Source organism: Saccoglossus kowalevskii, chromosome 22 (assembly GCF_978046115.1).
Source record: "Saccoglossus kowalevskii chromosome 22, keSacKowa6.1, whole genome shotgun sequence".
NCBI classification, from domain to species: Eukaryota; Metazoa; Hemichordata; class Enteropneusta; family Harrimaniidae; genus Saccoglossus; species Saccoglossus kowalevskii.
This window is the reverse complement of record NC_140662.1, coordinates 26,992,914-27,009,104: the sequence shown is the minus strand read 5'-3', so window position 1 is coordinate 27,009,104 and position 16,191 is coordinate 26,992,914. Positions and strand designations below refer to the sequence as shown.

At 36.0% G+C, this 16,191-nt stretch overlaps 1 protein-coding gene across 2 annotated transcripts; it reads left to right on the top strand.

Moving 5' to 3' along the window:
* The first annotated feature begins 5,425 nt into the window (after nt 1–5,425).
* Nucleotides 5,426–14,681, top strand: LOC102804716 (uncharacterized). 2 transcript variants are annotated; one of them, XM_006821801.3, is made up of 3 exons: nt 5,426–5,589; nt 11,111–12,009; nt 13,933–14,681. In XM_006821801.3, the coding sequence occupies exons 2-3, from the start codon at nt 11,196–11,198 to the stop codon at nt 13,998–14,000; spliced, it is 882 nt and encodes a 293-aa protein (XP_006821864.3). In that variant the 5' UTR covers nt 5,426–5,589; nt 11,111–11,195; the 3' UTR covers nt 14,001–14,681. The 2 variants fall into 2 exon arrangements, with proteins under 2 accessions (XP_006821864.3, XP_085352031.1); XM_085495905.1 differs by lacking the exon at nt 13,933–14,681 and having other exon boundaries at nt 11,111–12,830.
* Nucleotides 14,682–16,191: the final 1,510 nt, after the last annotated feature.

The following is a 16,191-nucleotide window of genomic DNA, read 5'->3' as shown; positions in this document are numbered from 1 at the left end:
ACTGTTCTGCGATCTCCTGCTTTCAGTGGTGCCCTCCAGAATAACAGCGTTCCTCTGCAAGCAAGACTCTTGTATTTCTTCGTTGTTGTTTTTCAGAAGCCAATATATATCCTGACACTGTGAGTTATCACCAATACACACTTCCCTAGGTAATCCCCTATTTTAGTGAATTTTTCATTGTATTTTATTCGTGCGTTATAATAACTTTACTATTGTCTTGTCTACCCCATTCTAGCAGTGAAAGAACCCCCTGTCCAGTGTGAGTTCTGTGGGTGCCCTCTCAATAGCAATAAGCTGGCCTTACACTGACAGTCATACCAGTTAGGATGAAATTCAGAGCTACTGGATTGAGTGTTAAGACGTATGCATTCTTGGACAATGGAAGTGATACAGTATTTAGTACTGAAGAAATTCGGCTGCAGCTGAATGTGAGGGGCAGGTGAACTTGTATACTAAAGGCCTTGAGGTAACTGACTTGGAAAAAATCACATCTCCAAACTGCTTGCAGTATATACTCAGAAGGAAATTCCAGTACAAAAGAACAACATACTGACTCAAACGAACATAAAAGACTATGGATATCTAAAGGGAGTACAGCTACCTAAAATTGAGACAGAGATAGGTCTGTTAATAGAAAACAATGTTCCTGAAGCATTTGAACCATGGGATGTGATACATAGTCAAGATAACAGACCCTTCACTATGTGTACTATGTTAGGCTAGATTGTTCATGGATCACTTGTAGGAAATAGTCCAACTCAAGATGAAACTCCAAAGTTAATAGAATAGAAATGGAACTGACGATTGAACATCAGTGTGTCAATTATTTCAATCATGAATTCAGTGAGCGGATTACTGGTGACAAACCTGAAAAATCAACAGGAGACTGGAACTTGTAGATGACGAAAAACAGTATTTCAATGGTCACTACCAAGATTTGTTATCATTCTGTAATGATAGTGTTAGGATGCCAGATAACAAAGTCGGAGTAGAACATTGACTGAACTAGCTGAAGAAAAGATGATGATAAATATCATGATGAATTTATCATGATGAATATACTACTTTATTGAAGGCATTATTGACAAAGGCTATGCTGAAATAATATCAAAGTCAGAACTGAATTGAAAGGCTGATAAAAAATTAGAAAATTAGAGTTGTATTTGATTTCGCTGCAGAATTGCGAGGGACTTTCATAAATAAGGAGTTGATGCAAGGATCATTGCCAGAAATAGACAATAGAATCTGGTCAAATAGGGATTTCTTGTCTATCCCATTACAGTGACTATAATTATATGCAAAAATACAAGACACAGATGATGTCATAGACTTCAAAGGTCTATTGTTTAGCCTAATGAGTCTATTATTATGTTAAGTAGTTCACAGCTTGGGGTTGAAAACAATAGTAATGTGCGATAATCTTTTGTTTCCATATGAAGCCATGTAATAAATGTGGTTGTTAGAGGACGAGATATCCTTTGGTACACTCTTAAGATGGCATTGAAGACAGGCACCTGTTATATACTTAATACAACAATCTGTGGACAGGCTAATCTTGTGAATATCATTGTTGTCGAAGGCGATTGGTATGCAAATTACGTTTGTCTGACTCATTACAAGACACAAGATGAGACTGTCGTGGAACAATACACAACTTACGGACAGACGTCGTGATGAACCGCCCCCCTTTATAAAGCGGAAAAACGGCCATACATTATGTTGATCTTGTGGTCTGACCTTTAGCACCAAAAGCAGTATGGCGATAGTGGTTTGTGTTTGAAAAGTGGGGTGGTATAACAGACATAATCTGAAATAAATCTTGATTCATGTTACTTCCTGTTGTTAATTGGATTAAAACAGTTATATTTGCTCACAACTGGATTGTACATCTGAGTGTAAAAATGAAAAACTTTCAACGTTAATTTGGGCTGTGAATACTGCATCTACAACTGTGTCTGGTGCTTCGCCATGTTCATTGATTACAGAACCAGAAATTATCAAGAACGAAGCGAACAAGAGTTGAAGAGTCGCCTGCATTACAGCATTTTTCTATTTTTACAAATATAGTTTGGCACACTAATACATAGTGGAGAATTTATCATCCGGTTTTACGACAGGGTGGGCATTTAATGGTGGAGTTTTAATGGAAACATCTATAACATACCGAAAGCTTGGAATGTTACCTGTCTATTACAAAGCACACAAAAGTGGAAAAATATAAACTCAAAATTAAATTTTGTTTTAATATATGTTTATCCAATGCATTCTCTATGGCACATCCTGTGATGTTTATTGTCAGGGGAGCACTGGCCACGGGCGGAAGTCGGACATGTTTTCCACCCATTTCTGGCGATGCTGATTTGGCCAACTCACTGATGGGAGTGCTAATATGGTTCAGACAAGAACACAACATTGATGTCCGACACGGAGGCCATGTTTTTTTCAAGTGAACATATCCAAGGAAGACTAGAACTATCAAAGGTTCTTGTGGTATGAAAATAGTGACATCTAAGCAGCTCCAGTTGAGTATCACATGTAAGTACATATATTTAGTGCTACATCATCATGCAGCTTTGCCAACTACACTTTGAAGAAATCTGCAGATAACACTACTGGCCAATGTGTTCAGAACACCATACCACATGACATGTTGAAAGAAGTTTCAACTATAGAAGAAGGGAAAGCTTTATCTGAAGGACTGATGAATGCATGTAAAAAAGGTGGTTTCAGACTGACAAAATGGACTTAGACTTGGACAGAGATAGCTTGCCAACGGAGCATGCACTGGGTGCACAATGGAACGCAGACTTAGACTATCTTTGATTTAAAAATAGAATTAAAGAGAAATCAGTAATTAGAAGAGGCATTAGGAGTGGTTTGCTCAGTATTTTCATTAGACATGCCAGCTCCAGCACTGCTGCCACTCAAACTGGACAGTGAAACAGCTCAAACTATGGGAAAAATGGTTGCGTGATCTCCCCAAGTTGGAAGAAATTTTCATGGTTCCTAGATTTGGTAGTATAAAGGTTGCTCAGTTACATCACTTTTCGGAAACAAGCAAATCAGGTTATGGTGCTGTATCATACATTAGGATGGTTGACGAGAGTGGTAAAACACATTACACATTTTAAGGTACTGAAATAAAAATTGAACATACCAATCAATGATTCCTACCTTTGGACTGACAACCAGATAGTTTTGTGGTATATAAATAATGAAGTGGCAACATTTCAAACATTTGTTGCTAACAGAATAGCAGTAATACGAGAAGGGAGGTTCTGAACCAAGAAACTGGGCATACATGAAAACACATCAAAACTGGTGTGTTCCAGAGGTCAATCGATTGGTGCTTTTCTTGAGAATAGGGTATGGCTTATGTTTGTGACTATTTGTGGTGTAGACAAGAAGAATGGCCTAAAGCAGTATTTGTCGATAAATTGAATGTAGATGATCTGGAAGTAAAGACAAATTCTGTGGTACACACTGTGTCAACATCTGATGCTGTAGATCCAGTAAACAAATTAATTGTGCATTACTCAAGCTGGTATCGACTGAAAAGTGCAGTAGCATTGATACTGAGAGCAGGTGAAATGCTCTTGAAAACTAGATTACTACAAAAGTACTGAGAAACATGAATTAACGGTTTAATACTTACAGAAAGCAGAGAATGCAGTCATTGGTTTCGTTCAGCAAAATGCTTTCCGTAGAGAAATTAACAACAAAGGAAAGTAAATACACCATACTCATTGTAATAGTCGTTTGAAAGGTAGCTGCATTTACAAAGTAGATCCTTTCTTGAACAACAAGAGTTTGTTGAGTGTTTGAGGACATTAGAGCTGAAGAATCAAGTCATCCAGTTATCGTGCTTAAGAAAGAGGCCAACATGGAAGATCTTATATGCTGTCTGAGGTATTGGATTCCCAATGCTAACTTAGCAGCGAGAACAATATTTAGCAAATGTGTGACATGTAGATGAAATCGAGCTAAGTTAACACCTAACACTGCTAAATATGAAAGGATCAACTCTGCCACCTAGTCTAAGTGAGAAGAGTGAGGTATATGCAGTACATAGATGAAAACAATTACGACACCTATTTTGGAAACGCTGGACAAAGGAGTACTTACTATCACTTCAAGAATGTCAAAAGCTGTTGAAAATCAAGTGAAAATTGGAGACATGGTGTTGGTGAAAGATGTAAATACTGTAATAAATGTATGGCCATTGGGTAAAGTCATCCAAATAATGTCAGACCAAAAGGGAGTAATAATAATAGTAGTGTTGAAGACTACATCCACTGTCCTGGAGTAGCCATATGATTAGCTGTGCACACTATTGGAAACAGAGTTGTAATGATTGAAATAGTGTATTGGTATCAGTTTGCTATTAAAATATAGTGTACTTACAGATATACAGTTGGGCCCATGAAACCCACTGTGATCTGTGAAGTTAGATGAAGATGGAGTCCTGTTGGACCAACTTCGTAAGGTTGATGACTGCCATGCTATATTTACCTTGCAGCATGGTACATCGGGGTACATGTATTTGTACTTTCAAATCTTATTAAAAACCTTCTTAGCGACAGAATTTGCTTAATTTAGAAATCGCCATTTTGTTATGGGTAATTTGGGGCTGGTGTACAGTCGCCAATTTAGATTTTACTGTTTTTGAAGATTTATTGTGAACGCCACCTAGAGTTCAGAGCTGTTAATCGTTTGTTTAAACTAGAAGCCATTGGAACCACGTAGGGGACTGTCTTGTGACCATGCCGTGTGTTTTTACGAGCGTGTTTTGTGAGCGAGTTGCTGTAATTTAGGAGTAGAGTTGAGTTAAATGAACGTGAGCAGTGCCAAAATAAACAAACCAAGACAGGATCTGAGGTGTCCACGTTTGGTGCTATTGACGGAAATCTGGTAAGCTGTAATTCATCACTTCTCGTATCGTGAACATTGCCCTGTAAGCCTATAGTTTGAAGAACTGTCGAAATTCTCGCGACTTACAGTTGACGTGGCTGCATATTTATGCCTTTTTACGACACGCAGTTTTAAAGTTATTGTGTACTAGGCGGTACTTCTGTCAAAACAACCACAGAAGTTTATACTTTTGAATCTTATTGTTTTTGTAAACTTACAATACCTTCTCCAGGTTTTGAACGTGTTCAGATTGCAGTCTGAATATTTGTTTCCGGGATTTGTTTGAATGAAATAAATATTTCGTTATGACTTACACTGCTCTATTCATCTCTCCTGATGTCTTCCTTTATTTTTTTGCCATATATTACTACATCTTCAATATTCTTATGAAAACGCGCAACCAGTGGCGTTGTGTCGTCGCAGGAAGCGCTGTTCCATCGGTGTAGAAGACGCCGACCTGCAGCGTCAATGCAGCCAGTGGTCATATCATTGTAACGGCAAACTCCCTAGGTCAGTGAATTTGATGTGTCCTCTTGAAGAGCGTGGCACCGGAACTGAACGGGTGTGCGTTGTTGAAGTACAGCTTGTAGTTTTACAACTCTTTGTTTGTTTGTTGGCACGCACCTTTTGTCGAACAGAAACATTTTAAGACAAGTACAACTGTGATTACAGTCTAAGGTATGGCAAAATATTGCAACAAAACACGATTCTTACTGTTCTCGTACTTATACGACCTCGCTAGTTTTTTAGTGTTGTCCTTAGCCCAAGTCTGTTTAATTTATTTATTAATGACCTGCCTGATATTTTTGATAATGATCATTGTGACCCTACACTGCTACACAACACACCCATTAATTGCCTTCTTTATGCAGATGATATTGTGATTCTTTCAAAATCCAAAAAGGGATTACAAAACTGTTTGGATAAATTGTCAGCCTACACATCAAAATGGCAGTTGTCTGTCAACACAGATAAAACGAAAATAATGATATTCAATAAGTGTAACAGACTCCTTAACAAGGAAATATTCTTTTATGAAGGAAAAGAAATCAATATAGTTAAAGATTTCAATTATCTTGGCTTGACTATGAGCCCAAATGGTAAATTTAAAGATGCCATGAAAAACCTAAAAAAAAAAGGAATAAAAGCTTTATTCTCATTAAAGACCAAAATTGGATCTGGTAATCTGGACGTGTCCATACTACTGTCACTATTTGATAAACTTATCAGACCAGTTATTGTGTATGGGAGTGACATTTGAGGGGAGGCAAGGGGGGTAGCTGGTACAGTTTTACGGGAAATAAAAAGGGCTTTTCACAATTTACGAAGAAAAAAAAAGACGTTTTTACAGTTTACAGTGTTAACAAATGGAACATTGAATGGTCCGAAGAGCTCTCCGACTCAAATTCTCCGCCATTGCTGCGCCGTGTGAAGAGACGCATGCGCATATTACCCTCGTAATGCTCTTCATTCGGCTAGAGGGCCTTTTACGTCTTGACATACAATTTTGTAGTGAATTGTGTCATCTAGTCGTTTTACAGTTTCTAAAATGTAATTTCCCTGGATTATTCTTTACGATTTTTTTATTTGGATGTGAATTTTTGTACGTACGAGAAAAATGACACATTTTTACAGTGTACGAAAAAGATATTTGATTGATTACGTTGTACGTCTAGCCTGTGATTACAGAATTACGGAATTTATTTTTTCTATTTACGTTGTACGAACAAAAAAATATTGCAATTACGTTGAACGAAAATAACCCTTGCCCCCCCCCCCCCACATTTTGGGAGAAGAAAGTTCTACAAAATCAATTGTAGAGGATGTCCAGCTTACATACTATCGGTACATTCTTGGTATCTCAAAAAATACACCAATCATGGCAATATATAGTGAATTGGGAAAATTACCTCTTGACTCTTTTATTAAGAAACAAATGATAAAATATGCCAATCGTATTGCAAATTCCACAAATACTCTACTTCAAGAAGCATACTATGTCAATAAAATTATTAAAAGTAAATGGTTTAAAAGACTTGATTTGATATTAAAAAATATAAACCATTCTTATCTTTTAAATGAAACAAATATTATCTCATTATCAAAACTAAAAACAATTGATGAGAAATTAAAAGAAGAGTTTACAACTGAGTGGAAAAATGAAAAAATCAAATTCTAAAAATAAACTAAGAACCTACAAACTTTTTAAAACCAAAATTGAACAAGAAAACTACTTAACAATTATGAAAAACAATGAACTTCGCAAATCCTTAACAAAATTTAGACTTGGCAACCACTGTCTGAAAATTGAAACAGGCCGGCATATAGGTTTGGATTTTAAAGACAGAGTCTGCAATATGTGCGACAATGACCATGTTGAAGATGAACAACATTTTGTCATAAATTGTCCTCATTACAATGAAATAAGATCAAAACTTTACATTGTAGCTAATAAACGTTTACCAAATTTTTGACAAATTTAGTAATGAAAATAAATTCATATCATTACTAAGTAACGAGAAAATGTCAATTCCTTTAGCGCAATATTTAAAAGACTGTTTTAATACAAGACAGCAGCACCTACATAAACTAAGCAAATTTATCTTTCTTTTTTTTTTTATGCTTTTTTGTTCCCTTACTTTTTATGTAGTTATTTTTCTTTTACTAATATTTGATTTGTAACCCTTTTCATCCCCTCCGGGGGGGGGATGTTGTGTGTTAATAAATAAATAAATAAATAAATTTGTTTATAAATTTTACAAGTGGCTCACAATGGGGAGGGTAACTCCCACACCTGGTGGGCAATGTTGAACTTTGCAACATCCCCAGACACTTTCCTAGACATTTTAGTAAATGTTGTTGGCGCGACATGCCTACCTCACAGTTGGTCAAAACAGCTGACCCCGTGACATGGGTTTACTTATTAACTTGTCAGCATTGAGGCAAAGTCAAACATTTACCAAATAATGTGTTATTCATTGATGTTATCAGACACTCCACTATTTCATGTATACAACGTTTAATAAATTATTTGTTTTGAACGTTTCACAAAAATAATGACCCTCGTTGAAATGAATATTTAAAAAAAGTGTGTAATTATCGTCAACTAAATCATTACAATTATTCGGAATATTCTCATGTTCGTGAAAAGTTAAATGCTCGTGTTTTTTGATAATAAATAAATATTCACTTTATAAATACTTGTTTTTTTATTAAAGCCATCTTTTTAATACGAAAATAAGCCTACCTGGCAAAATAGAAAATTTACCCAAAATTATGAATTTTTAAATCTTACCAAAGCACCTTTCATTTCATTGAAGACTACACCTTTAAATATAACTGGTGATGTGGGTTCTGTCGCGTCTTCATGTTTCAATCTCCAGTCTTCTTGACTAGAAATAGAAACACGGCACTGAAAAATCCACACCCTTAAATTAAAATGGTCTTATTTTAATATTATATTATAACAGGATAGGCCTTTGTAGGATTTTGAGATCGGAGAACAAAATTGCACAAAATGTGCATATAAAATAGATCTGTATTATGGGATAGTGGGGTGAAATAAAATAGTTGTCATGCCTTAAGATCCAAGAAATTAACTACAAAAGGGAATAAGATAACCCCCTCCCCCAATTTCCAAATGGGTACAACGTAAACCACTAAGTCAGATTAGACTATATGGTTATAATGTGTCTTGAAATACAACATCAAATAAATATACAGTCTAGAAACCTACCACTCCAACCACCCCATCAACCAAACATGTAATTCTTCACATAAGATTAAATAGCGACAAGTTCAAATCAATAATGCAAGATTTTATTTGAAAAACACCAAGTTTCAGTATGAAGTAGCTTTGTCGACTTACCTTAAGGCAAACTCGTATCTGAGTACATAGCTGACTATTGAAGAACAATTTAACTGTCACACTTTATAATACTATTGTTAACATTATTTTACATTTCGCACTAAACTGGGAATATTGGATTGACCCGAATGTGTTCGTATACACCAGATTTTTAGAACTCATTCTCAGCTGATTTCATTAAAACTAGCTACAGAGGTGTATCATTACAATTTACACATGCACGTCAATTCGTTTTTTGGATCAGTGCATTTTAAGTATGTTTTTAGGTCAAACAAAATAGCGAAAAATTATGTTTATGGCCGTTATTTGCTAAAATGTGGAAGGTCTTTGAGCTCAAATTATGTTACTTTGTTCAAAAAAATAGGATGAAAATGTTTTCCAGACCACAGTAACCCACGTTCATCATTTTCTTATAGCTTAAGATAGAACAAGAAACCTATTTTAAGTTCTCTTTAATTTTTGAGAATGTATGAGATATGAAAAAGGTCCCACTATAAATTCCTAGAAAAATTCTGAACCTTTTTTTTTGAATGTTGTCCAAAAACAAAAATTCTTTTTTGTATCTTGATAAAATATCACATATATGAAAATGTTGTCGTTACCTTCTGTCACGGTGTTCTAGACAGCCAAATCCAACATGAACAAACTATGATGGCATATCAACATTTGTTCTGTGAGGTTAATTTGACATCCCCTATGAGTCTACACGCAAATACATACAAAATGAGACTTTGGGACAACATATGTGTAGTATGACCAGACTAGTGAGGCATCACATGGGAGAGAGGTAAACTGTGTGAGATTGCAATGTGAATGAACTGGTGTAAAAGTGAGGGGAACATGGCAATGGGAACATGTTACATGAATATAGTTACATGTGTATATAACCCACAAATTTGCTTGTAGTTAACAGTAATGTACCGTATTTAGTTGCATGCAAGGTTACAAAAAATATCCATTTTGAAACATTTTGTTAGTCCCCGTTCGGACGCAGTCCGAAAACGGGGACTTATGTTTTGCCCTGTGTGCGTCTGTCCGTGCGTCCGTGATCACCTATATCTCGAACATGCATGGGACATATGCACATGCATTTTTTTCATGATCCGATTAACGATAGCCGAATAGCGGCCATTTTAAGGCCGAAAATGCATCAAAATCGCACATTTTCACCATTCCGGACCCGGATCTCAGTTATGCATGGACGGATTTTGTTCAAATTTGGTACATAAATTAAACATAATAGGACCTTGATGCACGTCATTTTTTTTTGGGGATCGGGTTCGAAATGGCCGACTGGCGGCCATTTTGTTTTAAAGAATTCAGTTCTGGATCCGTATCTGAGACATGCTTGGATTGATCGAGTTCAAACTTCACACACACAAGGTACATCATGTCACAAATATGTATGTGCATTTGTTTCATGATCTCATTAACGATAGCCAAATGGCGGCCGCTTTAAGGCCGAAAATGCATTGAAATCGCACATTTTCACCATTCCGGACCCGGATCTCAGTTATGCATGGACGGATTTCATTCAAATTTGGTACATACACTAAACATAATAGGACCTTGATGCACGTCATTTTTTTTTTCGGATCAAGTTCGAAATGGCCGACTGGCGGCCATTTTGTTTTAAAGAATTCAGTTCTGGATCCGTATCCAAGACATGTCTGGATTGATCAAGTGCAAACTTCACACACACAAGGTACATCATGTCACAAATATGTATGTGCATTTGTTTCATGATCTCATTAACGATAGCCAAATGGGGGCCGCTTTAAGGCCGAAAATGCATTGAAATCGCACATTTTCACCATTCCGGACCCGTATCTCAGTTATGCATGGATGGATTTTGTTCAAATTTGGTACATACATTAAACATAATAGGACCTTGATGCACGTCTTTTTTTTTTTTTCGGATCAAGTTCGAAATGGCCAACTGGCGGCCATTTTGTTAAAGAATTCAGTTCTGGATCCGTATCCAAGACATGTCTGGATTGATCAAGTTCAAACTTCACACACACATGGTACATCATGTCACAAATAGATATGTGTATTTGTTTCATGATCTGCTTAACAATAGCGGAATGATGGCCATTTTAAGGCCGAAAATGCATCAAAATCACGTATTTTCACAATTCCAGAACCGGATCTCAGTCATGCATGGATGGATTTTGTTCAGATTTAGCACAATGTGTTGTACATATGCAGGTGCATTTCGGTCATGATCTGCTTTGAATGTATATGTCACTCAAATATGAACGGAACGGGGACGTGTCATTGACAATGACTTGTTTTTTCTGACATTGGAGTTTTCCTTCTTTTTTTCAGATTTTTATTCAAACTACATGTATAAGACAAGTATTATTATATATTGCCAGAGTATCCAGATATAACATGCGACAAAGCAGTATTAATGATATTGTGGATGAAAGCATTTAGAGGAACAATGAGTGCAGATTTCAGTTCAGTAAAGCGGATGTTGGAACACATGCAGATAGTAAGCCAAATATGTGCGAAGAGTTTCAGTCAACCAAGTGCTTTAAAACAGGACATGCGATTACACACTGGTGCTAAACATTTTCCTTGCCAACATTGTGAGAAAATTTTCATTCAAGCAAGTGCTTTAAAACAGGACATGCGATTACACACTGGTGCTAAACCTTTTCCTTGCCAACATTGTGAGAAAAGTTTCAGTCAACCATGGGGTTTAAAACAGCATATGCGAATACATACAGTTGCTAAACCCTTTTTTTGCAAACATTGTGAAGAAAGTTTTAGTCGACCAAGGGGTTTAAAACAGCATATGCGAGTACATGCAGAGGGCAAACTATTTCATTGCCAAGAATGCAAGAAGAGTTTTAGTCACTCAGTTCCATTAAAACAACATATGCAAACACATGCAAGTACAGGAGATAAACCTTTAGGATGCCAACATTGTGAGATGAGTTTCAGTCAGTCAAGGTATTTACAACAACATATGACAACACATGCAGACAATAAACATCAGTGCCAACTGTGTAAGCAGAGTTTCAGTCAAACAAGTTATCTAAAGTGGGACACAATTTTGAGACATACGAGTAATACTCCTTTTCATTGTCAAAAATGTCGGAAGAGTTTTTGTGTGTCAAGTAAACTAATTCAGCAAGATGTTCAACATGACACCAATAAAACATTTGTGTTTCAACATCCTGAATGTCACTATACACCTACCTCTAAAGTTCTAACAGGTAGGTTAACAAATAAAAACTACACAACGTTTGCCGACCATTTACGTTCGAGCTTCCCTGCCTTGTTGGAAACTGACTTGAGATATGAGACTCAAAATGAGGGCGGTCCATTCACAGAAAATAATCTGGAAATATTCAGGATTACATTTTTGTTTTAAATCTATACATTATATGATGATTACCTTTTATGGAAATTTTGTTCAGAGGTTGAGTTCATATTCAGTGTATAATTTACTATACATACTTTCCAATCATTATGCCATTCCAGTTTATATCTACACCCCCCTGTTGATGTGGTCGGATTTCCAGCACTGTATGATGGGGAAAATATCCCGGAATTTCAACTGTATATGGAGAAACAGAATCTTGAAATCCAGACGAGTATGGAAAAAAAATTCCTGGAAATCCAGGCAGTTACGGCTACTAAATAAAATATGGCCTAGTTTATCTCGCCACATACCGGTTGATGAGGTTGGATTTCCAACAGTATGACTAAACAAGCAGCCTATCAGCTGAGATAGCTCCGCTGTTAGCAATGCACATTTCAATTAAAGAACTGAAGACATCATTAGAAAATGAACAATATGTATAGTATCAAAGCAATCGGACTTACAGTTTTTAACAAGAAGTCGAAAAAATCATTTTTTACCAAAAATGACAAAAATATTCACCAAAATTAGAGAATTGAAGATATCATCATGAAATGAACAAATCTGAGAAAAGTCTACATGTAGTATCTATATACGTAATATCAAAGCAATTGAACTATTGGTTTTTAACAAGAAGTCGAAAATATCACTTTTTACCAAAAATTACAAAAATATTCACCAAAATTAGAATTGAAGACATCGTCACAAAATGAACAAATCTGAGAGAGGTACACATGTAGTACCTATATATGTAATATCAAAGCAATTGGACTTGCGGTTTTTAACAAGAAGTCAAAAATATCATTTTTTACCAAAAATGACAAAAATATTTACCAAAATTAGAGAATTGAAGATATCATCACGAAATGAACAAACCTGAGAGAAGTCCACATGTAGTACCAATCTGTATAGTATCAAAGCAATTGGACTTGCGGTTTTTAACAAGAAGTCGAAAATATCACTTTTTACCAAAAATGACAAAAATATTCACCAAAATTAGAGAATTGAAGATATCATCATGAAATGAACAAATCTGAGAGAGGTCTACCCAAGGTACATATACACGAAGTATCAAAGCATTCAGGCTTGTAGTTTTCAAGAAGAAGTCGAAAAAGTAAAACAATGACACAGACGACGACGGACGACGACAACGGATGACGACGACGACGGACAATCACTCGTATGATAAGCTCCGCTCGACAAAGTCGACAGCGGAGCTAAAAAACTTGGAATTCTGACTGTATATGGTAAACAAATCGGGCCAGTATGAAATAGTTATTACTGAAATTAGATAAGGATGGTGGCACAAATGAGCTCATCAACACCGTGAATCAGGACTAGTTTGGATTTCCATTATCAAATATAAAATTTTGAACTTGGGAATTTAGCATATGATGAGAGTTATATTTGGAAATCCTACTCTGTATGGTGGCACAAAGGAACTCATCAACACCATAACTAGGAACCATAGTTTTGGATTTCTATTACTGTATGGTGAATGGTGATTTGGAAATAAAACTTGTATGACTTGTACACCCATAGAAATTATACCCTGTATGAAATAAACACACAAGCTCATCAACAGGGGGGGGTGCAGATATAAACTGGAATGGCCTATTGCAGTATGTACATAGATTCTGTTTCATTAGTGTTTGGGGTTTTGTATAGCAATTAATTTAAGTTCCTGGTTTTGGTTGCTTGAATAATTGTAATGTTTTTTTGTGATTCTAGAATTGAACGTACTGCATGTAATTTTGCATTTTCTCTCTTATAGTCATTGTGTTGACTGATCTAGCTGATAACACAAGTAGAGACGCCAGATTCGACCCAAAGGAACATTAGTTCATTACAGTTTTATTCATCAAAACGGTCATCTGAGGTAACCCCTCGCTATCCACTTCTCTTGTTTTTTCTCTTACAAAGTGTTACAAACTCTAATTCTTAAAAATCTCTAAGACGTAGCAGAGTAAACATGCGTGCGCTCAGCCAATTGCTGCAGTCGTTGGCAAAAGCCTTACAAAGTCGTCTCTAGTAAATACAATTAGTTTAGTTAATTTAGCAAATTCCTGTAATATTTGTATCTACCCTAAACATGCAAGTTGTTGATTCGGCATATGAACCGAATGTGCGTACGTAACGTCGCCATGGCAACAATTGTTCCAAGTAGTGTTGAAAATGCCATTTTTACGTTGATGATTAAATGTTTTTAAATTCTACTAAAGTTTTTGTCATGGCCAAGCTCAAGTGTTATGATTAGTTTGAACTATTAACTGTGCATTTTTCCTTTCAGTGAATTGTAGTCATTTGGGGTTAATAAAACACAATACATGGTACCGAGTAGTGTGCTGGCTATGGATGCTACCATTTTAGTTTACTTATCACAGTGTTTACAAATACGTTTATGTAGATCTAGTCATGTCTGTTTACAAATGTGGTTTGAGAAGCGTTAATATATTTGTTATTAAATTTAAATATGGTGTATCAATGTTTTTGTTTTAAATACAAGATGAGATATCAATTCAATCAGGATTTTGACGTGTTTCCTCTGCCATTATATTGTTTGCAGCTGTAACGGTTTCTGTTGAAAGTTGTTCGGGTGTATTCATTGCTGATATAATTGCATTGATCACACCATCACAAAGTTTTGGGGAAAACCGACAAATTCAAAGCACATTGTCTCATATATATTATGTCTGCTGTTCAGCGGATTTGTGGGTTAAGATCTTGTTGGTTGACGAATGAATATTGTGGGTTTGTACAAATCCATGAGCTCTACCTATTTAAAAAGAATTGGTTGTAAATGTTGCCGTATTTGTGTTGATTGAACATTGATAAATTTTACGAATGTCCAACGTTGTGTCACAATTACTAATCGGCGATCAAGTGAACATGGTAGTGATTCAAATACCAGCATGAATATACATGCATCAAACACAACACAACGGAAAGAAAGCATTTCAGCTAGATGATTCTACGACTGAGTTATTGACAACATTTAGGTATATGCAAAGTATATAATCACAATACGTTTACGGATGCATGGTATTACCATAACAAATATATTTGACAATGTCATAGTAAATTGATTCGATCAATTAAAAAGTACAGTAGGATACACTGCATCTCGATTCGCTCGTGAAAATACGGCCGCAGGATACACCGCATGACTCCATATGCAAAGAAAGGCACGAGGAGGGTGTGGGGTTCTGTCATAGTACATATGTAATAATTCTAAGTATTGAACACACAAATATGAAACGAACAAAATACAAATAACTGATTTTGATAAGAACATTCAGAAGTATATTAGGATTTTTCATAACGAAATGTATGCCATATGTGCCAATAATAATGTTCTTAATTACTGATTACACGTAAATATTTTCTCCATTTTCGCATTTTATAAGTTTTTTCATTTGTGTTTACTGCGCTAACAATCAGAGCTATGAACCAGTAGCTATCCCGGGGGTCCGACTTGTGGAAATACCTGGAACCCATGTATGTGAAAGGGGTTTTCAAAAGACCCTAAACACGTTTTAAAAGTTCAACATTTCCTACCCTTTTCACTGTTAGAAAGTAAACGATCACGCACCTTGAATTCGCGCCTGATCTCGCGGTATTTGAGCTTTCTAATCCTTCAGTGTAAGCACGGGTTGGTCATATGCTGTGATTTTTGCAATCATTGAATTCCTTAAAGCAATAAAAAAACGATAATCTCATTAAAAAAATAACCACCCTTATAACGTTGGCAGTATCGGAAAAGACACCCTTTTTGCTATTTTGTCTGAAATGGTAACCCTGAACGCGTTAACGTGCTTTTCTTTAAAAAAAAACTTTTAACGCGTTTTCTTTCACATACATGCGTACCAGATCATTCTTTAAGTCGGACCCCCGGGGTAGATATCCTATCGATGTGATCTTCTCGTTGTTCATTTCGAGAGCTGTAGGAAACGGCCTTATAACGATGAATGGGCGACTATACTAAGTACTTTATAACATATTTAGTTCGGGTGACCTTGCCCTTTGTTATAAT

Excerpts from the sequence above, each read along its gene's own strand:
- LOC102804716 (XM_085495905.1), top strand. The coding sequence starts at position 11,196 with ATGATATTGTGGATGAAAGCATTTAGAGGAACAATGAGTGCAGATTTC.